Genomic DNA, 24,069 nt, shown 5'->3' with positions numbered 1-24,069 from the left:
ACTTTACACACATGCTTAATTGCTTTTTAAATGTTAACTCAAGAGTATATCGGTGACAGTCTGGATGCTGAAATTCAGCCCCAAATATGTACTTAATTGAACCTATTTAAAAAAACCAAAAAACGCCATGAGCATAGTTATCATGGACGCTTTTTTCATAACTTTACCACAGCATAGATTATCAGTGCTCACTGTAAGACCACACACACTTATATCCTGTGAATTATCTAGTCCAGCCCCTCTGCTGCCACTAGTCCTGCTTCCAATTAAATCTGTCCCCTCTACTCAGCTGCTTTTCTTTATCTCTGTACCAATGTTTTACCACCAGATGCCTCTTATTAGTAAGGTGGTCTTTTGGCCAGTTCTGAAATGCTTTGGCACGCCTCGATCTCCAAAGCAACCCCTTTCTCCATGGGCTGGTTTGCTTTCCTGTTCTGATTTTATTCTCCCAAGATCTCTCTCTTCCCACAACAAAAATGCAGATCTTTAAAGGCAGTAGGGAGTACTGAATACCCCTTTTAGGTAATTTTGTGCAGCTGTGCCAACAACAACTCTCTCTACTCCATCCTATTGTGAAGTGCAATTACTTTCTTGGAGAAAAAAGCAGCAACAGAGGTATTTAAAATGTTACCTTTGAAAGGAGGTGTGGGAACATACAGATGAACAATTAGGTTTTCAGGCCAAAATGCCATATAGCACTGATCAACCACGGACATTTCTGTAATTTTCCTTTCCCAATCAACCAGATTTGGACAGAAAAGCACTGGCAACATTTCTTGCATTACGGAGGACTGTAAACACTGGCCAACTAAGGCACATATATATCACAAGGGTTGTTTATCTCTATATCTGAGTTGTTACGTACTACAGGGGGAAAAGAAATGCAACTCGTTCCCAATGAAACCATCAATGTTCAAGTGATATATGAAGCACAGATAACTTACAGACAGCAAAGGGATGGCAACTTTTCCGAGAAAATCAGGGGGTTTATCTCCATCTTCATCAAACACTGTCACTTCAAGAACATCATGGATATCTTTAATAGGGCTGGAATGAGAAGCAGAGGGGGGAAAAAAAGTGTTTTATGCACATACACAGAGCGTCTACTCCACAAAGATCTGAGAATAGTGTTTTACTAATTAAGTCTGCATTACCTTGGAGTATAAAACTAGCATTTAATTAAATTGCAAAAATTAAATCAAACCAAGGATATTCCCCAAGCTTTCCCCTCTTGCAGCATTCATATATACACGTGAAAAATAACAATTATTGCTAGACAGTGATAGTTCATGTGTGTGTGGCTGCTGGTGCTGATGGCACACAGACAGGCACTGCAAGGAAAGAGAATACGTTGAAGGAGAGATAAAGAATCGGGTTGTCAGGTGTGTGAACATGTAAAAAACTAAGCACAAAGCACAGTTTATAGCTGTCCCCTTCGCCTTGAGCAATGCACTCTGATTTCAAGATCCTAAAACCCCCCGAAACTAAAGCAGCTAATATTTCTAGTTTCATCCAACTCATATGTTTTAACTAGGGTGACAACCATCTGCCAAGTGCAAGTAGAGATTAGAATCATTACTAAATATGAAATTAATCCAGGGAATGGTATAAATTTGGGCAAACACCGGTGATTTATTGGAGGTATTCCACAGGAAAAGAAAGCATAGATCCTGAATGAAATGAGGTTAGAGAAGTGGATGTTATTATTCATCTAAAAAACAACTGACAGGGTGAAACTTTGCTTTGCTTTTCTGGTATACAAGCCCCAGAGAGCTGCTGTTCCAGCTAGAATAAAACGAATCCCAGGAATATTCCAGCTCTGGGGCCTGCTGCTTATGAAAACCACCTGTCACAAATTCAGCTTGGAGCCTATTGCCCTAAATGCACGAGCTTCTGCAACTCGAGCTGAAGTGCTAACTCCCGACAACTAACAGCTGTAGTGTGCCCATTAATCTTTTATGTGGAGCAGCCACTAGAGGGAGACAACCAGTAAAATATATAGCCCCGAGGTTCTCAGCCCAGACAAAGCAAATGGCTATCCGTACCTGCTGGTTTATGAAGCTATCCCTCTATTTTTCTTCAAAGGCAAATTAAAAAAAAAATGCCTTAGAAGAGCTGTAGACAGCTCTGCAGCCCATCACTCTTCTCCAAATAATACAAGCTGGCAGCGATATAAAATGTTAAAAGTGCTCAGCTACCACCTTGATGAATACAAGAAACTGAGATGGACAGAAAAGGTCTCTGGCGGTACCAACCATATACAATGGAAGTGGATTTACACAAACACTCTGCTCTGAGCACTTGGCAAGACAAACCCATAATACTGCTAACTTTCAAAGTTTTGTTTAATTTAAAACTTCTAAAATCAAGGGAGGAGTATGCGGGAGAATGGAAGGCTCAAAGGATCTGGTGATACAAATGGCAATAGGAGATCTGAAGGGAAGGTCACATTTTGCAATCTTTACAAGGTTTCTGACACTGGCAAAATATTCTTTACCACTCAGAAGTTGGAGCAATCCCAGGAGAGTGATGGGTATGACCCTTCTTGAAAATAGATATCCTCTAAATGGCAGAGGTGATCGAAGAGAAGAACGCTACATGTCCAACAAGTTCCTCTTCTGGATCAGTGAATTAAGTGGCAACGTGTGGCAGAGTCTTTATTGGCTGTAGACCAATGTGGCATGAACCCTTTCATACCCTTCTTCAAATCCATCCCAAACCCCCTGCATATTTGTTTGTGCAACGGAAGTCAGTAACTCCCAGGCTCCTGGTAGATGAGCATCCACATCATAAAGATGCAGCTACCATATTTACTAGGCGTCTTAACAGCAGTGGACAAAGAAAGAGAAATCAAACTCATTTTGAAGCCCCAGTGAGCAGTATTTCCACCTCAGCATTTAAGAAAAGGAGATGGTCAACTTGAGGAGAAATGCGAAGAGCTAGTTCCCATATGGGGAAAGTTCCGTAAATACCAAGTGAGCATTTTCATTACAATCGCAGTCACTTAAAATCTGTTCAATTAAAATATATAGATTTCCAGTTTGGTTTACACGTCTGATAGCCTAGTGGTTTTCAACCTGTGGCCCGCAGATCTCTGAGGGTTCACCCACTATGTCTAAGGGGTCCACAAAAGATGGCTACGATTAATCAAAAGTATATGAGTACCCCCACTTACAATTCAAAGGGGTCCATACCTCCATTCATTTTTTTCTAGGGGTCCACAAAGAAAAAAAAGGTTGAAAACGACTCTTCTAGTCTAATTTAACTTCAGCCTTTTTTTTTTTTTTTTTTTTTAAGCAGGGACAATAAAACCGCAACTTCCTGCTTATTTACCAAAGTTCTAAAATGCCAGTGTCACAAATTTTATTTTAAATTATGGAAAACCTAGAAGTGACCATCTCATCTCCATTTCCTGCCAGATAATCTAAGAGACTCCTATCTGGGTCCAAGAAGCAGAGTCATGATTCTTCTTATAAATATCCCAGTAATAATTCTTTTAATGTCTTCTTCTATTAATGCATTTCATGAAAAATATTAAGGGAAGGCAAAAGGCTTTCACTGTGTTATTTATTTCCTTTTCCTTATTTTACTAGGCAGAAGATGACATGCCCCACATTTGAACTCGTGTTTCCTGTTTAGTGTTTATGGCATACATTCAAAAGGAATTCACTTACATTGTGAAAACTTTGTTCCACTCCGGGTTGAGATTCTTGTAAACGGTATGCGTCTGAAGTTTGTCGTTACCCACCTCTAATACACAGAAAGGGTCACTTTTACCTGAGGGACAAACAGGTAAAACAAAGGGGGGAGATGCAGTATGTGATGAAGCAGGCTGTAAACTTATGAAAGCGCGTGCATCCAAATACGTTACTCTATAATTGTCACCCTGCTCTGCCATTCTCCATATAGTTACCTCGGTCTTTTTCCAGCAGAGTTGGAGATTAATGGGCAAAATATAGAATAAACTGCATTTAAAAACCTGTCTTCCTTAACAGATTATTTAGTAAGCACTGACCGCAGCCTAACCTCCTTCTGGTATGCGTCCAGACCATCGTGGCTGCGCGGGACGTGGAGCTGCAAACTTGTCTGCAGTGCCACATACCGCACAGACAGGCGTTCTCCGTGCTGCAAGGGCACGCTGTCCGTGGAGTTTTTTTCTGGGGCGGGTTTTGACCTCTCCTGGATATCCACAGGGCACTCCAGCAAAGCCAAGTCATTTCATATTATCTTAGGACTTTAACAAATGAGCAAATAGTGCTGAATGGCTGTGGTTTGAGAGGTTCTTGGAGCACTGGCTTGATATACTTAACTATATATTTTAAATATGGTGTGGGAACCCAAAAATTGATCTAAAACAGTACCTACCTGTGGATTTGCAAAAGGCTGCTAAAGCCTTAATCATACATAATGTAATTTTCTGATTCTAGTTATTACTGTGGGTTTTTAACTTGCATTTGCTAAAATATGCCATATCAACATGCATCGACCCAAATACCATCACCCTGAAATCTGATGTTTACTACAGTAATAAGTCACATGGTATAAAATAGCATTCTACACAACAGAATTAGATAGCTGGTTTGGTCTGCAGACACATGCCCACCACTGAATCATGACTATGCTACAGAACAACAACAAAAAAAAAGATACATGCTCAAATTGTTCCTCTATTAATCCTTGGAAATCTTTGGTATTTTATTATTATTATTTCCTTGATGATCTCTTTAACAGAGTTTTAGCTGGACCTTGAATTTACTTTTATCAATAACAATATATCTGAACAGTCTCCCAGGCAATGCAGGAAATATGGCATTACACTGGGAGGGTTCTATTATGGAAGCACATAATTGCTGCACTAATCATTTATGAATGGCTCAGAACAGATAATTAATCTTTATGTCTCTCATTTCATGATCAGAAATTATGCTATTTTTACCTAAAATAGCTGCATCCTTTTGCAATTTGGCGGGTCTATTACTGCATAATACTAGGATATTTTCAGCCCTGCCATTGAAAAACAATTTGTCATTTGCTTCATGAATCAGGCTCAAAGCCTGGGTTATTTTGAATATAATGACAGACAGAGTAACCTTTTACTTAAGCAGGATTACAATCTTGTGCCGTGCACAAGAAATGGGTGTCATAGACTCTCCAGGGGAAAAAAAAGGTCTTTAAAATGTACAATCAAGAACTCTGGTATCTCTCTCTGTTCATTATCTACCCACAAATGCCCACATTCCTGTTTGAGCACAGAAACAGCCATTGCTCTTCTTGCCTTGTAGGTTGCCAAGAATGTACTCCATTCAGTCAAACGTTTGTGGCTGTTTGTTCTAGAGCCAGATTTGAAAGTTGGAAGCAAGTCCAGCACTCCCTTCATTTGTTAGGGTTGTACTCTGTTCCACACCAAACGGGGTTGACCATACCTGTTGCATCAGGAGCAGGTCATGGTTGCACAGTGTATGTACTGGCCATTAAACCTTGTTGAACCAGGGCTGAGAGAGGCTTGATGCAGAGAAAGGTCATTTAGCATAGGTACAGCTACCTTAGAAGATGCTACGGATGCCCTTGGATCCAATCTATGCTACAGGATTAAACAGCACTGGAGTGAAGGCATGACTTGTAGTTAGAGCAATGAATCCCTTTGCTCTTGCTGGATGTAGCCCATTCAGACAAGTGGAGAGCTGACTGGGAACTTTTCAATAGAACATTTTATGGGAAGAAATTCCTAAATACATCATGTGCAGATCCAGAGCAAGAGGGCATTGACCCCCGCCCCCAGCAGTAGACACATGAGATGTGTGTTGTTTAAGGCTCAAGTAAGGTTTCTGAGGGCTTCCATAATGCACAACCTTGTCTCTACGGGCGTATATTGCTACTAAACCTTTAATAAGGAAGCGTTGCCCTTTGCCTTGCTCGGCTAACTATACTTTGTTATCAATAATGCAGTCTTCACATATGCTACCCCCTCACGTGAGGGGAAAAAAAAGAAAAAAAGAGACTTAAAATGAAAAGGACAAAGACATTTAGTACCTGAGAAATCTGCTGCCAACAAATCGACTGCCTTTAACACTTTGACCTGTAGGAAGCCAATGTCCTTCATGTCCTTAAAGGAATTCTTTAAACTCTAGAAGAAGAGAGATATTTTTAGCAGAAATTCAGTCCACCACAGATCTTGATAGACTGCTTCAAAACTTAAGAGCGCTGGCAGATGTATACATATCCTGGCATAATATATATGGGATCAGGAATGGGGCAATTTTCAGCCATCTGGGAGTAGCTGGTTGTGACAGTAGCTTGCCATTATACCAATGGAGCAGATAAGCTACTCAACCTTTAGCAAATGGCTCCTCTGGGATGGGTATGGACAAACAAAATCTAAATCAACATAACTTATTTCCACCGCAAACTGTTTCCAAGATAATTCTCCCCTGGATTTTTTGAAATTCCCCTGGTTTAGGAATCCACCTCGTCTTTCCACTGGTTTTTCACAATGTTGTATGTGACATCTGTCTAAGCCCCTACTCCTCCAGTTCTTCCACCCACCTTTGTTCCACTACATCACAGTTAGAGCATCATGACAGCCTGTGAATTGGCTATTTTGTTGCAGTTATTTACTTTTTATTAGCAAGCATTTTTTTCAGTTTACAACATTTAATTTAGGGAAGGAGATTCAGAGGCACAAAGCATGCTTATTGCTAATGTGATGCTAATAAGAAACCGGTATTATTACGAAGTTAGATACAAGGTAGGCTCAGAGAAGTAGCATGAACTAGTGGGAAGGGCACTGAAATGGAAGTTCAAGAAACTGAGTTGAATTCATGGACTCTGCATACGTTAGCTTTCCCCTCTGCAGCATAGTGGTGAAACTCCTTTATCTATCCTTGTCTAGTACCTTAAGAACTATGGGTGAAAATCATAATATCCAAGAAACATTAACATCAGCCTTTATCCTACCAAAGTCAGCACAGAACAGATCCTCATAAAGAGAAAAGAATAATAAGTACTTCTCTTTTCTTTCTCATTTCCTACAATAATGTCTTAAGGTAATTCACATTCTCAAAAGGAACTATTCATTTAAAAATTGCCAAAAGCAAACAGGCAACTTGCTAGAGGCCATCTGCTTTGTCAGTCCACTCATCACACTGAATATAACTATTGTGTGACAGCAGGCATGTAATTATGACCGGGACATGATGCAACTTTGAGCTTTTTTATTTCTTTTTCTCTTTTTAAATAAAGTAAAAACCAAACAAAAACTCACATAGCGCTGGGAAATCTGTTTCCTTTCATTTGGGTCTTCCAAGGGGCACATGCACAGATCAGAGATAGAAACTCCTGAACAGGGGGTAACAGCAATCAGCATCAGCAGAGACCCCGGGTGCTTCTCCAGCGGCAGTTCTAAAGGACAGGTCTGCTTCTTAGGCAAAGCAGTAATATCCACTTTACACCTAGAAAACCATTGACATGGATTAATTTAAAAAGAATCATTTATATGAGACAAAAAGAAGCATTTTTTTTTAAAAAGAGCCATTTTCCCCCAATAATAATAGAAGAACACGAAGAAAAAGCATAGAGAAAGGGAAAAAAAAAAAAGCGTAAATGAACTATAGCCCAGATCTACAAACATATGTAGGCACCCAACTCCCACTGCTTTTTCTAGAAGTAATTAAAATTGATTTTAGTGGAGGCTAGAATCCAAGGGCATAGATAGATGTAACAATTATATCAATATCAAAGGATACCAATATTAACTGTCACTGCTATCTACATGGCTCTGTAGTGAGTCAAGTGTAGCAAAACCGTTCCACTTTATTCCCACTTCATTCAGGATCAAAATACATGTTATTTAGCTGGCTTGTATCACCACAGGATGGTGAAGAGGTGATGGTTACATCGCTGCAGCAGATGTGTACTCCTACACAGTAGTGGCAGTTCTCTTGCCCCTTTTAAAGTGGTACCAAGGTACCAGATCGGAGTTAAAGGTTAAAAATCTAAACTTATTTTTCACCGCCGGGTTTGTCTGTTCGTGCTGGGAGAATTGCAAAAAAAGAAAAGAAAAAAGAAAGAAAGACAGACAAGAAACAAACAACAACAACAAAAGAAAAACCACACGAGCAAGACTACTTAGTTTTCATTTATTATCAGTTTTACTTTCTGGCTCTCCTGCACTAGCTCTGGGCTTGAATGATTTAGGCAGCAGATTCTACAGCAGAGAAATTTAAGTCTAACTTTTTTCTCCTCCCCCCCTCCCACAAAACTCCAGTGTTTTTAATGACTTTTAAAAGCTCCAATTACTTTTATTGTGATTTGGGGGACAAGCACAACATCTAAATGTTGAGCTGAAAAACAACCAGCTTCCTTAAAGTCACATCCTCCATTTTATGCTACATTATACTTTATGCCCCGATCTCCTTTACAAACCTTCCTAGAGCTGTGCTTTTAGTATATTGTTATATTTCCCAGGGGGGCAGTGTGGCTTGCAGGTATCCTCCAGCTCATAATGCACATTGTTATAGTCTGTGACACTTTGAGAAAAAAAGAGAAGAAGAAAGCATGTATCGCGAAGAGACGACAAAACAGAAACCAAGGGTAAGCAGGCAAGCGTTCGCTAGATAGACAGTTGAATCAGAAGCAAGTGGTCAAGTGCACGACTTGTTCACAGTCTAATCACTTAACTCAGCTAAATGCTTTCTATTTGGAAGGCCAGTAAATGGAGTGGAACTTGCAGGAAGCTCTGCGGGTTTTGGCTTTTAAGAACAGGCTGAACAGAAAGTTTGTGGTTTTTAACAAAAAAAGGTAGGCAGGGAAAGCTTTGTTTCCATGGTACAGCGTGAGCCGCAGTTCTCAAAGGGATGCAGGACGGATGATGGAGAGAGAGTTCTTGCTACGCTTAATGCTTGCCGACAAGTTTTTATTTAAACAAAACTTGTTAAGGTGCTGTCTTAATAGGCAAAAATTCCACAGGGTTCTCCCAGGTGAGTTTCTTCTGGGTAAATGGTGCATGCACTGCTCCTGATTGATCCCATTCCAGTTGTAGAGCTGGAGCGGTTTGTACCCATCTGCTATAAATTGCATGCTTTCCGCTTCTTAACAGCCTATTTTCTGTGAATGTTCGGGAGGGTGCAAGGGGTGGGGGGGGGGCAGGAAACCTCCCCTAAACATTTAAATTAACACAAAAAAAAAAAACCCAAAAGAAAAACCTACCCTAAAAAGTAAAAGTCACTGATGTGATGAGGGTATAAGCCATCCACTTGTTTTACTTTAGGAAGTGTTTATTTGTGTAAAACTCTAACTGCCAGAATCATGGAAGTGCCTCTTTCTTGGGTGAATTCTTTGAAGTTCACGGTGTTGAACATACAACTAGTTGCAAGTTTATTCTTACTGATTGCACTCGAGTGCTTTGGAAGAGGAAGCAAGGAAACCAAGAAAAGAACACCAATGCTCAATGCACAGCACACAAGCTGCTACTCAACCCATTTTCCAAGCAGGAGAGTTCGCATTTAATCTGCATTTATAGGAAAAGAAAAAGGGGTATAAAGGATGAAAATCAAGGCCCCTCTCAGTTTCTTAACACTATAACCCAGGAGGTCAAAATCGCCTCTACTGTATTTGCTGGTCGCTTCTCACAGTCCACCAACCTAACTCTTCTCCTACCTGCGGTTCAGGTTCTGCTTCAGATCAAATTCAAGACTGGTAGCTTTGCAGAATGTATGTTGCCAAATATAATATTTGAGCTAGATAATAATTATAACGCTGCTTTCCTTTTATACTTTTCAAGGGGTTGTGGCATCATAACCCCATTTTACTGATGGACAAGCTGAGGCACAGCTAGTGGGAGCAACCTGCCAAGCTGGCACCAGAGCATAGGGTCCTCAGTCCCACTCGAGTGCTCTAGCCATGAAACACAAAGTAAACTGTTGGAAACTAAATAAATAAATACATTTCATATCGATTTGGTCCAATCTTTTTTACTGATGGCAAAGTACCTACAAATGTGCAGGGGGGGAAAAAACGAGCAAAAGGGCAAAGACATTTGAAGAAATGGCGTTCCACCTTTGAGAACATGACTTAAAAAATCCCCCACAAAACTCTGAGTCACCAATGTGACGACTTTTATTTAACTCTAGTTTGTTGTTGTTTTTGCTCATTCAAAATATTTTCAGTGAAAGACCCAAGAGAAAGCCGAGTGCACGGTTGCGGGGGACACGTGTAGAGAAGAAACCAGCAGGGGAAGGAATGGATACACTGCTTCCTCAAATCACTTTTGATTTCCCCTGCAAGTAACTTCCCCAAAACATCTGGGTTCATTCAAGGTGCTGGCATGGCCTTTTCCTTAGCAACCACAAACAGAATTCACATCTGTGCTTGCGCAAGGCAAAAATTATGGGGAATAACAATTGCACCCTTAATCAGATTAATTTGAGACATTTAATTTAATTGATCAGCCTGCAAAGAATGCATCTTGAGAAATTAATCAAATATTGAGCTTAAATGTATAAATTCAGTAGTTTCTATACAAGTAATCAGCTACTGTTACTAGGAGCCTAATTGCTTTCACATCACTTCCCTGACACTCTGGAAGCCATTCCTTTTCTTCTCTCTCGGATTTAGATCTGTGAGCTGGACTTTGCTACTGATTTTACAAGAAGGGTGCTAAGCTGGGTAGCACTATGAAAACATAAGACAGGAAGGCAATCAGATTGTATCAAGTAATGCAAATAAATGCAACTGGCCTCTCACAATCAGCAAAAACTAAGAGCAGAGGAGTAAAACTACAAATTCCTTACACCATTAGGAACTAAATGCTTCCTTTATGATTAGCTCCTAAGAGAAGATCATTACATACTGTGAATACTTCTTAAAGGCCTCCTCTATCCCACGTTCATAGTTTAGTACTTGGGCTCTACTTTCAGGTCTCACTGTTTATCCAAATGCCTCTATGTATTATAGATGTAACCCACCCATCAGTACAAGTTACACATCTGCTCCTGCATGTGACCCACAGAGGATGGGAGACATGTGGGTGTTTAGCTCTGGAGGTGGTCATTTGAATAATCCAGTGCACATCAGCCAAGGTGGCAATGTCCACACAGAAAAAATTAAATGCACCCCGCCTCCCAAATTACATACATGAATGTTGCCTCCTATTTCTCTCCAACAACTAGATGCTTTTCCCCATTTGCAAGCCCATCATGAAGGTTTTATGGCTACAATGGATCTTTAGCGGGCATTTAAGAATATAGTGGCTCATTTGTAATCCACATGCCTATGCACCATACAACTCTTTGCCCCGTTTTTGTTTCCATTAATTTTTCAGAGTTTTATCACTTGAGTTTAGTGCCTCTTATTTCCCTCTATATATCAGGCAGGCAGAGATAAGATTTTTACTCAAAGCAGTTGGTCTTAACCTCTTACTCGTCATCATAGCTTATATTAATATTTTATACTGCAGGCCAGTTAGCAGTTGGCTAAATTATAATCAGTAAATCTCATGAGTGAAAGAAAATATAATTAAAAGATGAGGCTGGGAGTTAATATTAGGGTAGGGATTTCAAACTCCACAAAGGCCAGGGATGTTCAGATGTAGAGGGTTGGTTCGGCCAATTATAAAGATAAGTTTTTAATGCCTAATTCTTTCTGAGAGTTTGGTGGAGTTTAAATCCAGGGTTTGGGTCCAGCTCTGGCAGGCTTACTGCATGACTCTCAAATTGGTTTATTTTGCGGTGTAGAGCAAGAGGATTAGATTTTAAATTAAGGAGATTTAAATCTGCAATTTAAAATCATCGGGTACAAACCCCTGATTTAAATAAATCTATTTTTAGCAGCTTTTCCATTCATTCTTCTGTTATTTTCTAAAGGGAAGCACATTGTCATTTGTCGATGGAATCATTTAAAAATATCTACATTGTATGTACTATATATAGAGACAAAAGGACCTTTACACATAGATTTTGCGGGGGGGGGGTTGCTCTGTAGAAGGACACCCTTTAATGATATATGTTTATTGAAGTACATCATAGGTTCAGAGTCTCATTAATTTTACATTTTTAGTATTTTCAACAGCGGTGAGTGAGGGACATACTGAAATGGAAATTTTGTGGATTTTTCAAAAACTGATATTGCCCGTGAAATCCACAGGGAAAAAGAAGAAAATTTACTGCTGTTGCAGCCCACCAGGGTGGGAGAGGGGGAAGGGGCAGGGGGGTTGTCCTCTTGAAGGGCTGCTGGCAAGATAGCTGTCACCCCCACACCTCACTGGCTGTGAGAGCAGCCTATCACGTGGCCCTGCTCCTCTCCACCAATCTGTGGGAAGGGGCAGGGCCACTGGAGCCCCTAGGCCAATCATAGGCATGGGGCCGCCATGCTCTGCCTGTGAAATGTCTGTTAGGTTTCACATCTGCCCACAAAATCGGTGGGCAGCCACCCTGAATTTTGCAGACCCCAACTGATTAGATACCTGTTCACTCACAGCATAGGAAAATTGTAGCCACATTAAAATATGCTGATGAGACCACACAGATGTCCTCAGCGGATGCTCCTAGTGTCACAATGTTTCCTCAAGTCTGAAGCCACGAACCCATGCCCATGCCCGTGAGGACTTTTGCCAGACTCTAGCATCCAGAAGCACCAGAGCAGGGTGTAACCCAGGACCAAGCCCGTAATACAGTATGACTGATGTGCTAGATGTATAAAGCTTCAAACATTGGACATCTTTTACTTACTCCTTTCTGTATAGGCGGGGCAGGAAAAAAAAAAGCACAGAACCCATAACACAACATTTTTAATAAAGTCTCTTGGATTCACCATGTTCATTTTTACTTCATTATTTTAAGAGCTAGTAATAACTCTGAGCCTTAATATATTCTGTGTTAAATTCAGATTTCATTTAAATAGGTATATGGTTGAAAAATCAAAAAAACAACCCCAACAAATATCCGGCTTCTTCATAGTTCAGGGCGGGGGGAGAGCCATTGATTTTTAATCAAACCTAGTTCAGAGGCACTAATGGCATTTCCCAGAGGCAATCACCATAATGACATCACATTCACTGGTTTAACTTAATGGCTCATAATTTTCTTAAGTTTCGCAATTTCCACAAAACTTACTTCGGGAAGTCAATTTGGGTCCAATCAGCATTTTGCAGCAGTGCCCTTAAAATATATCCCTCCGAGCAGCATCATTCTCTTAGAACTTGGGAAAACAATTTAACTCAGCCTGGACAGATTCTGCAAACTATTAGCACCTTTGTTTATTCAGACGCACTAAAATCATCTCCTCCTTAGAGCGTGCCTTTTCTCCCAAAGGATGCAGAAGCACTCAAGAAATGTTATTAACAGTTCTATGCAGACTAGAAGGATCATTTCCCCTCTGTGTTGTATTGTGGCAGCCGAAATGTACAACACTTCCGCACAACGAAAGCAGATAACTAGAAGCCTCTGCAAATATAAAGTGGAATATAAACAGGCACGATGTAATAATTCAATTAGTACTTTGCTCACCTGTTAAGAAGAATACCAATTTGCTATGCAGAGCAAAGAGAGCAACAGAGAGCGATTACAAGACTAGGTAGAGACGTTCAAAAAAGCCCCAGGTGGAATCTAGCTAGTTATGCAGTTTTCTGGAAGCAGTAAAGTTTAGATCGGCAGCGAACAGAATACATTTGCCCTTTAGTAAGAGGTACAAATCTTAAATTGGGCTCTGCCATTTTTAACCCAGTCTACGTGTGCTGAACTTCTGTTCTGTTATAGGTAGAGACCAGTTTCTGAACACTTATACCAGTAAAAGTGCCCTAACTGTTTATTTCTTGAGTTAGGATGGCTGGCATGAAACAGCACTGCTTGCTTGCTGACAGTCACAGCAGTGGACCTAATGCCTTAATATTCACAGGCCTTTAGTAGTGAAGGCCATTATAAAGCTTGCTATAATGCTAAACCATTTCCATTGGAGCTATATCGTCTGTCCTTAAGAGAAATATTTTGCCTCGAAACCCAGCGATGTCCACATAAATATGACACTTTCTTATCAAAGTCAGCTGCTATATAGTTGAAATCCTGGCTCAATGGAAGTTTTTACCATGACATCTATACAGTAAAAAATTTACACTATGTCCACTCAAGTCTGCCTGCTTCAGAAATAAGTCACACTTAATTTTTTTTTAAGCACTTACAAGCACAGAAGAACCAGTTCAGCTCAAAGAAAGAGATTTCATTCTGGCTAACATACATGAAGAACAAAATTAATGGGGATCCAACTGCAAGCCCAGCTTTTGCCCTTGGTTGCAACTGTGGAGCTTGAGGGAAGCTGTGAGTATGCATGAAGACAGAATTGAAAGACAAAGGAAGCTTTGCAATTGGTGTACAGAGGTTTAATCCATAGCAGAACTGTATCTATGGCCTCTTCTTTATCACAAATGACATGAAAGATGGAAAAGATGCTGCAGCTTGGCACAGGACTGTCTGAGAATAAACATGGCATCTCATCATGCATTTGGGTTTTTTTGTTGGGATTTTGCAGTTATTTTTTTTTAGCTCAGAATTGCATTCGAGCTGCTCACAACAAATTATTTTTGTAGTGAGTGTCAAGTGTGCAAACAAGGCTTGAACTCTCCAAGCACTCACAATACTCACCTATCCTTGCAAACCCTCCCTCGAACTTTTAATTTTCTTTACATGAACAAAGTCTAACCATATAATTTCTCTACATCATGTTGCTGTGGAAAGACTTCCCCTACACCAGACAACATACAAACACACCCACCTTTCTTCTGGAAATATAAAAATAACCTGAAAAAACTTCAGAACACATACTACTTCCAATGCTGAGATCTTTTATAATGTCATTATTCTGCAAAACAGCATTTCACCGACAATTTCTTGGTGCACCGGGAATTCTACCTGTCGAAAATGGCTTGGTTTTCTTTTAAGAGTAGAAGGGAAAGAGACTGGGCAGAAATGTCTTTGGTATCAAAGAGATTGAGAGGGGACCTGCCACAAACGCTGGTGTGTTCCTTAAGTACAAAGAGAAAAAAAATCAGGCGTAATGGAAGTGATTGTGAGAAAGAAAGGGACAGATTCATCCCCAAATGTCTCTCCACATGATGAGCAACAGCATTCAGCCAGAAAACATTTCCTGCTCTGGGAAGCCACAAACATTTCTAAAGCCAGAAGGGTATTGTCCTTTTTTGGTGAACAGCTTCAAACAATTTGAGAGCAGAAAGTCAGAGGACGTTCCTACTGGTTACCGGTTTTTAATCAGCATGCATGATGCCAACACAAATAAATGCAGACGCGGTGCTGCTGTGAGGATCCCCTGGCTTTAAATGGGGCTCCGTGTCGTTCCAGAGGTCCAAATGCCCCATTTCAGGATCATGGGCTAAGTAGTAATGCAGCAAGATAAAACAAAAGGGAAAAAAGGAAATGTGGTGCAAAATTACCAGAACAAGACAGAGATGTCCATTAGAGCACAAGCAAAATGGGACTTGGTGACAGAGGAAGAGAAGGACAGTGAAAATATAATCTATCCACCTACCTGCATCATTGAAAAAAAAAAAAGAAAAACAAAAAAAAGAATGCAGACATTAATCCTTTAAAATCATGTTAGCAAATCCTGTGAAATTCAATGCCAAATCAGAAAAAGATTCTGGGGCTATTCGATAGGAAAATATACATCAACTGGCCAGAAAGTGGACTGGAAGAGCAAACAGGCTTAAGAATAAGATGGTATGACATTGCTTAGTAGTGTGAGCCTCCAGCTCTATTGAAGTCGCTTTCCTGGTTGGGAGAACAAAACATAAACAGGTATTTCCATTATACCCCTCAAAAAGGCAGCTGGGGTCTGTCCAAACAGCACAACACAATGTCCAGGGCTGCTCTAGACAGGACAGTGCAAATCAAAATTAGATCAGGTTTAATCTCTTTGTCATTCACACTTTAGAGACTTACGTTGCCAAAAGCTCCTCATGCTTTCTGTTGTCCTCTCCCCAGATCGCGATGTCCAATACATCCTTCCTGTCAGAGAAGTAGTGAAAATCAAACTGCTCCCTCCACTGAGGATTTGCACTCTTACACAGTGTCTAGAAAACATGCAGTTATAATATTTACTTTTCTTAAAATCTACTTGTTTCCACAGAAAAAGCACATACCAAAACTGAGGCCAGATGTTTGGGCATTAAGTACCCACTGGGCCGTTCTATACAGACCCCCATCTCTTTACATGTTCATAGAGAAAGGAAGTACTACTTGGGCCCTGCAAATATTTACAGCTAAACACCTTTAGCCACGTAAAACGCCCCATTGAATTGAATGAGATTATACATGTGCATATAGATGCAGGATCAGGACCTTAAGTCACTGCGATGCATATATCACACTGCATAATCAGTATTTTTTCAGCGTTAGCACCAGCTCTTTCAAGAGACAGGTTCTGGATCACCGCTGAGGCCTCCCCACCACTTTCCTGCATCTCTCCTGCTTCTGTGGGTTGTGTGATTGTACCATATATGTTATATAACCCTTCCCAAAATAATGCATTTTTCAATGCAATTATGTTGCTATTATTAAATTGCTGTACTTATTATGGCATCACTGAAGACAGATAGAAAAATGGCTCCTGGAGGGAGACTATGAAAATTAATTATAAAACTAGCTAATCACTTTATAGAACTTCTTTCCTAACTGAAATGGCAACATATTATGCTCCAGAAGGTTTCCCCCCACCAGAATTATTCATAAATTTCTGAACAACAAGAGGGAAAGGACCATTTTTTGGTGTACTCACTCTCCCCATTTTATTATTTTTATTATTTTTTCCCCCACAGGCCTTAAAAGAGATATTTTGTAGTGCCCATTTCTCCATCATCGTGTTTTTTTAAACCCTCCTCTTTAGAATTAGAAGTGCACATCCCATGAAACATGGGTATAAGTTATGGACTACAGTAAAACTGCATAAGGTGCAAGTACACATGGACTCTCTCAGGCCCGTGCAGAACACAAGAAAACACTAGCTCGAAGCGGCAAGCCTGAGCATTTCAGACATTCGCTTTCATATTAAACACAGGTATCCTTTTTTTTAAAAAACGCTAGTGATTAAAAAAAAGAAAAGAGCTGCCCATTCAAATGTTTAACTTCTGCCTTTACAGTATTCCTAACACTACAACACTGACTTCTGTGTTGGCAGAGGACACAAACATGTGTGATGCATGACTCCCATTTCTCTTTTTATTTGTGCGTGAGCACACGTGCGTGTATTCTGCATTTCCTTTTTCTGCACTGAAATGCAAATATTAGTAAAAGAGACACTTCCTCAGGTCCTTGAACCCAGCCCTTATCCCAGAAACTGCTGGGGAGAATCAGGGATAACTCTTTCCTACTGCTTAAACACAGAAATAGGACTTCCTATTCACTTTAGATCCCTTGTGAGAATCCATTAATACTTACTTTACTCTTATACTTCTGATCTCCCAGTCTTAACAGAACAAAAATCTGTGCCATGCTCCCTCCAGGGATGTGCTTCCCTTCCAATAAAGTGATTGTGACAAGTCCATTCCACAACTGGTTCTTTCGCAAGGAATCACACAGACGCACGTTTCGCATGAAATTCGGCTGGAAAACAAATCGTCAAACTATAAATGCTCCAACACCCATATTCTTAGATGCTTATATAGCTTCATAGTGCAACATAAGACTTCTCACACTTCACCTCTGGAGGCAGGGAAGCACGATTGTCCTCTGTTTATGGATGGGAGACAGAGACATAAAATGAGTTGCCCAAGGTCACAGCAGAAGCATGTGGCAAGTCAGAGAATTAAACATAGGTCTACTGAGTCCCAGGCTGGTGCTCAAACCACTTGACCATCTCCCATTATGCTCCCATAGCTCTTTGCTTGCTAGCTTTTAGTGTTTATGATACTGGAACCTGAGCTTGTGAATCATAAAGACTGATGCCCACTGACAAATAATGACATGATTGGATCTTTTATCTGGTGGCTATAGGCTATTTCAACACATTTATTAACTTTACAGTTTCATTCAACAGTAGCTTGTAGAATATAGCCCTAGCTGTGCTAACAGTTTAGTAACGGGTAATATTTTATTGGACATGGAGATGACTAAATGAGTCTTTATTTTATTTTTGTGTGTGTGTGAAGGGGGTGAGGGGGATAGTGGAAAGAGCTGGAAATGTTAACACTCAAAGCTACATTTTTTTGCTGTAAAAATCTTGCAATATGTTATTCTTGTGCAACAACTTTTAACTCGCCGCCTTTCTGTGCTTCAATCAGGTCAACTACAGGTGGGTTCAAGAGGGAGTCACATGAAAACAGGATGCTTTCGCTTTAACTACAAGTAAGACACGGTCAATAAAAAGATTGTAAGAGCGCTGCAGGCCTGGCTGTTACTTTTTAGAGCTAAATTACCCAGTAACAAAATCCTTAAATCATGCAAGGTATACTCGCACATTTTAACTAGCTCTTTATTGGTTAAAATACCCAAAGTTTTGAATCCCACACGCATATTAATATACTTCTATTTAAACACCCTGTTTGGCTTTCCTGGCACATGGGATGAAAATTCCTACCTTTAAAAAAGAAAATGAGATTTTGATTCATAAATCCAGCTGCAGCACATTTTTTTTTAAGTTCGTCTTGTAGGCCAAAAAGCTAAAGCATGACTGTTCCCATGGACATACTTCAAAGTCCCGGCAGATATATTCCTCCCTAAACACTGCAACTATTTCAAAATCCTTTTTATAAAAAAGGGAGTAATGTCCACAAGGGATCAAAGGGCATCCTACGTCTGGCAACTGCCTAAGAAAAATGGCAATGCTTCGATGAAATATGCCCTAAAATAATTTTGCAGCTTGGTATGTCCTAATTTCGAATTGGATGTTTATCTTGGAAAGGCTTCTATCTAACTTGTCCATAAAACAGCTCCACTTAGCTCTATGAGCCCTGTGAAAATGGAATCCAAAGCTGGCTATTAAAGGGGCCTAGAGATTGCTTCCATATGGCAGAACAGCATGGGAGTGGAGGGGTAAGGCCTACAGCAGGCGCTGCTTGGCTTGAGCTCCCAATCTATCCATGGACACTCGTTGCATTACACCATAACATCTGGATTATTGCTTGTAATGTCCCTGGGAAATATCCACTTCCCATCAAAGCCTTTATCTATCTCAGTTGTACTTTGAACATTTTAGTATTTAACATAGTCATGTTTGATGTGATGTACTTGCTGCTTTAGGTCCAAAGATTTCCCCCCTCCTTCCTTGGAGGAGGGAGGAGGTATTTGAAGTGTTGGTTCGTTAAAAAAACAAAACAAAACAAGCCACCAGACAAGTTTTATTAACCACATTACAATGTGCTTTAATCTTGAATATCTATTTAATTGCAGAGTTTCCAGGGTGAAGAAAAAAAAAAAAATCAACAGTTATCATTGCTTCGTTATAAAAATCAAATGGGGTGAGCCTTTTCATTCAGATCCCTTTTGTTCCCAATCGGTTTTCTGTTTTAAAGTTGTTTCTCCATCATTGTTTCATGGGAACAGTCTGCCCCAAAGTTCCTGCACTTCTCCAGCTCTGCTCTCTCCCTCTTCATATCCACAATAGTCCTGTTCTCACCTGGTCCAGCTAAGTCAGCAGCAGAAGCTGTCTGCCCTTAGGCCATTTGTCCCATACATAAGAAGCAGCAGCTATTTATTTCTCATTATAAAATGTATTTTAAAAACTTTTCTCTGGTGTTTCTCCTCCCTAAGCAATTCAAAGTTATTTGCATAGAGTTAATTAAACCCTGCAGCCGTGCCTGAGAGGTAAGGGAAATATTATCCCTCCTACTGATGAGCAGAACAAGGCAAAGGGAAATCCAGTGAGTTGACCAAGGTCAAAAACCATGTCAGAGTTGAACTCACTTTAACGCCCCCCCCCCCGCCCCACACACACACACAAGCTTCACCCACTTGGCTCAGAAAAAGCCCCAGTAATTGTGAGGAAGGATCAAAACCTAAGTGCATTTGACCCTTCTTCAGTTAACGGATAATACTATCTACCCCACCTGGCTCCAGCCCAGCTCTCCCCCTGCCTGAATCCAGGATGGACACCTAGATGCAGACTGCTCAAGTGCCTTCATACCCTACCTGAACCCTGTACTAGAGATGAGCACCTGTGCTTGAGCCCTGGAGCCTGCTGAGTTGAGTTCTTAGACTAAGCACTAGATTCTTCACTCTCTTGTCTTAGTTTCTCTGCAATCTTCCAGCTTTCATGCTGGCTGTAGCCTGAAAACCCAGAAAGCAACAGGTATCCTCCACGGACTTGCAGAAAGCTGGTACCGTCAGGTGGTCTAGAAATGCAGGGAGGATACTGGCTAAACATCAGCTCAGACCAACACAGCCCATGGGATCACTGCCTCCAATTTTGAGTATGACCTTAGGCAAGTCTTAGTTTCCCTGAGCTTCTGTTCCTGCCTGTGCAGAAGAGTCCATTACTCCTTACTTACCTCACAAGCATGGCCACTCTCCTTCCCATTTTGTTATTCCCAACTTCTCTCCTCTCTCATCCTGCCCCAAATCAAGCAGTCATATTTTCATGAGCATCCCTCTGAGCCTATATGGAACCTCCCTGGCATCAACCAGACCTCGGATGGGTTTGCAAGCCCTCACAAATGGATTTGGTGGCAAATTCAGGGACCATTGTTTGCAATCCTTTTTGGGGGGACAGTTTATATCTTCTTTACTACTCACTTGACAGTTGAAAATACAAGAGATTATCAAGGTCATATTTTTGTTAAGGACTTGCTTTGGTTTTAATGGCTAAGAAGTTGATAATAGCAGCAACTTTAAAAAAAAAAAAAAAGGAAAGAACTTAAACATGTAGGTCAGAAAGAATGGGGGGGGAGGACCAAGCATCCAAACTGCATTAGTTTGCAGTATAAAGGCCTGGTCCACCCATCTGTTTAGGGCTCAGGGGCCCCCAAAGAATGATGCATGAAACACCAGAGCAAGTAGCATCTACGGGCCATCGTTTAGGACCCTATTGTTCCCAGGGTTGTACAAAAGTAACAAAAGAACTAGGCAGTTCCCTAACAAACTTATGAGGAACCTCATCTGCATTTAGTAGAAAATTCCCTATTTCTCAGACACCCTGTGTAACTCTAGAAATTTGGAAGTAGTTTTGTTCAAAGTACATTCAATGTAGTGGGTCCTACTCTACCCTCCATTGCAAATACAGAACTTTGCAGACATGAGGAAGTGCCTAAGCTCATCATAGGTAAAAGCAAATTCATTATTTCCATATATTCTCCCTCTACATATATTCATATAAATTTACTAAAACAGCTCGTTTAAACCATTACTTAGCTCGCACACAAGCTGAAACTTTCATTTTGAAGGTCTGGGGAGGGGGTGATTTTCAAATGTTTTAAATGTTGTACCCTGACAAAAAAATGGAAAGAGGTCTAAGAGTATATGATGAACCCATCGTTTATACTTTTCAGTTAAAAGGATGAGACAGCCAAAGAGAACAGCTGTTCACTTCTGTGGAAAGGAAGCGACTAAAACCACTGTAATTTGGCACACAAAAAAAATAAAATAAAATAAAACCTGGACCTCTAGACCAGGGACATAAGTTACACAAACCACTTTAAGTCATCTGAAACTGGTTTAAACCTGTAACAGAACAGAAGATCAGTGCACATAAACTAGTTTCCAAATGGCTGACACCAGTTGAACGCAGTATCAGACTTAACTGATTTGGGTCAAACCAGTTTATGAAACGTTTGTTCCAGACTCCTTCCTGGTTCAAGTTAAATCAGTCCTCTAGCTTCCCACAATGCTTCCCAGCCCTGGGCTGTGCTGTTCTGTCTGTTCCAGCACAGAAGGGTTGGCGGGGGGAGGAGGTAGGCAGGCGGGTAGGCAGTCCCTCGCATACCCCAGCTGAGTATCTGGGGCCTGGGAGCAGGGGCTAAACCCCACTTCTCAAGTACAGAGCTGCCCTGCTGCTAAACTTACTGCTGGCTGCAACTGTGGACTACAAATCCTAGAGGCACCCAGAAGCAGGAAGAGAAAGTGATGAGCAACCCTTCAGACTCCTGCTGCTGTAATTCTGGACTGCAAATCCCAGAGACCTTAAGGGCAGCAGGAAAAGGAAGTGAACAGATAGCCCATGCTGTCTGTGCCAGAGAGCTGTGCCCTAGCCCCCCCCCCCGGCACCTGGACTGAGTCACTGCAGGCATGTGGCTGCATTTCTTAAATCAAAAGTAAATGTGTGTCTAGTTGTTTCTCTGTTTAATCTCTGCATCTTAGACTAACCTGCAAAGACTGAATTGATTCAGCCTTGGGCTTTTTGACCCTCTGTACTTCGCCCTAGGCATCAGGTAGGGAATGTTCTGCAGAAGCACATTCCCACTGGGAAAGGAGAGGACAGTGAGAAAAGCAACTGTACTGACAAGACATCGCTGTGATGGTGCATGACCCTGTGGCAACCAAGGTCCATGGTTCTATGCAAAGTTCAAAGATCACAGCAGCTCTGCTGCCCAAAGGGTATTACTAGCAAGAGCCAAATAGATTTCATAGATTTCACAGACATTAGGGCTGGAAGGGACCTCGGAAGATCATCGAGTCCAGCCCCCGCTCGAAGGGCAGGAAGTCAGCTGGGGTCACAGGATCCCAGCAAGATAAGCATCCAATTTGCTCTTGAAGGTGTTCATGTAGGTGCTTGAACCACCTCCGATGCCAGGCTGTTCCAGACCTTGGGGGCTCAGACAGTAAATAAATTCTTATGTCCAGCTTGAAACGGTCTCGCAGTAGTTTATGACCGTTTGACCTCGTCATCCCTTGGGGTGCTCTGGCGAACAAACATTCCCCCAATGAGGCAGGCAAAAAAAAAAATCCCACAAATGAAAAGGAGGCTGAGGGATTTCCCCTGGCAATGAGAGGACTAGAAGTACTTCGGCCAGGTTACCCTTTCAAACAATTTAGTCAATCAGCTTTGGATATTGAGGTGGCAATCAAATCACTTTTGTTTCAGGAATAAACTGCAGTATGTCAATCTACCCCAAGCAAACCCACGTGTTTGCTTCCTAAATGTTCAAACTCTTAAAGGTTATTCCGCTGTACAAAGGCTGGAAATAACATGCAGGGCATCATCAGTGCAAGGTTCTTGCCACACGGGAGAAAAAAGGCTACCAAGCTTTAGCCACGGAGCTCCAACAATGTAATCTGCACACTCCACCTATGCCCCAGATGACCCCTATAAAATGAGAGAGAGAGGAGCGATTCATCTCCTTTTCCTCCCTTGCATATTTGTATATACATACACACACATGCACACTGCTTTGTCAAATGTATATATATGCATATATAAATGTGTCTGAGGTAATGCTTCCTAAACACAAAAGAATTATTCTTCCCTCTGTATTGTCATATCTATTTGATGGCCGAGGGAGCAAGCTGCATTCTGGGAAGACTGCGATACGAAACGGCAACGCAATTCCAGGCTCCCGTCATCAGCAAGGGGTTCTGATTGGGGTGTACACATCTTGCTCATTTTCTTGACACAATGAGCTCAAAAAATGTACTCTAGATGATTCTCTTCCTCAAGCAATATAAAATGCTGACTAACATACAAGCTGCCAAATCACCTGGTTCAATATTTCCTGCACTAGAAGGATTTTACATGCAACATTCAGTATTCGAAATAACTTCCAATTTTTTTTTTTTAAATATAACTGTTAACCACTGATAGCCAATGCTTGGATAATTTTTGTATTGCACAAAAGTTACAGTCCCTTAAAACAACAAAACAGGGAGTTGGGAAGGCTCTTTTTTTAAAATCTATCAAAAGGTACCAACGGTAGACATGACATCTTTTTCATTCCCTACTTGGGAACGAAGCAGTTATTTGTACTATCATTATAGACATTGATCTCTTGGGGATACTATTGAATACCTACATGACAGACTGGTGACTAAAGTAATTCAAGATTAATTTGCAACACTGTCAGTGTAGATAGCAGATTTAGGCTGAGATAAAACTGAGGAGATCAAATCTGATTACAAACCACAACTCTCACATATATGAGTGGAT

General features: G+C 40.9%; 1 protein-coding gene across 2 annotated transcripts in view; it reads right to left on the bottom strand.

The window, feature by feature from the left end:
* MCTP2 (multiple C2 and transmembrane domain containing 2) overlaps nucleotides 1-24,069 on the bottom strand; it is a 139,477-nt gene that overhangs the window by 72,690 nt on the left and 42,718 nt on the right. For both annotated transcript variants that reach the window (XM_019533768.1, XM_019533769.1), the window contains 6 exons: nucleotides 17,436-17,600; nucleotides 15,942-16,072; nucleotides 7,262-7,448; nucleotides 6,031-6,124; nucleotides 3,675-3,777; nucleotides 945-1,047 (listed from right to left, as the gene is read on the bottom strand). In XM_019533768.1, the coding sequence (XP_019389313.1) occupies nucleotides 945-1,047; nucleotides 3,675-3,777; nucleotides 6,031-6,124; nucleotides 7,262-7,448; nucleotides 15,942-16,072; nucleotides 17,436-17,600 (783 nt within the window). The remainder of the gene's footprint in view (nucleotides 1-944; nucleotides 1,048-3,674; nucleotides 3,778-6,030; nucleotides 6,125-7,261; nucleotides 7,449-15,941; nucleotides 16,073-17,435; nucleotides 17,601-24,069) is intronic.

The sequence above is a fragment of the Crocodylus porosus genome, unplaced genomic scaffold (genome assembly GCF_001723895.1).
Source record: "Crocodylus porosus isolate Cpor-Errol unplaced genomic scaffold, CroPor_comp1, whole genome shotgun sequence".
Classification (NCBI taxonomy): Eukaryota; Metazoa; Chordata; order Crocodylia; family Crocodylidae; genus Crocodylus; species Crocodylus porosus.
This window is presented reverse-complemented; position numbering and strand designations above follow the sequence as displayed.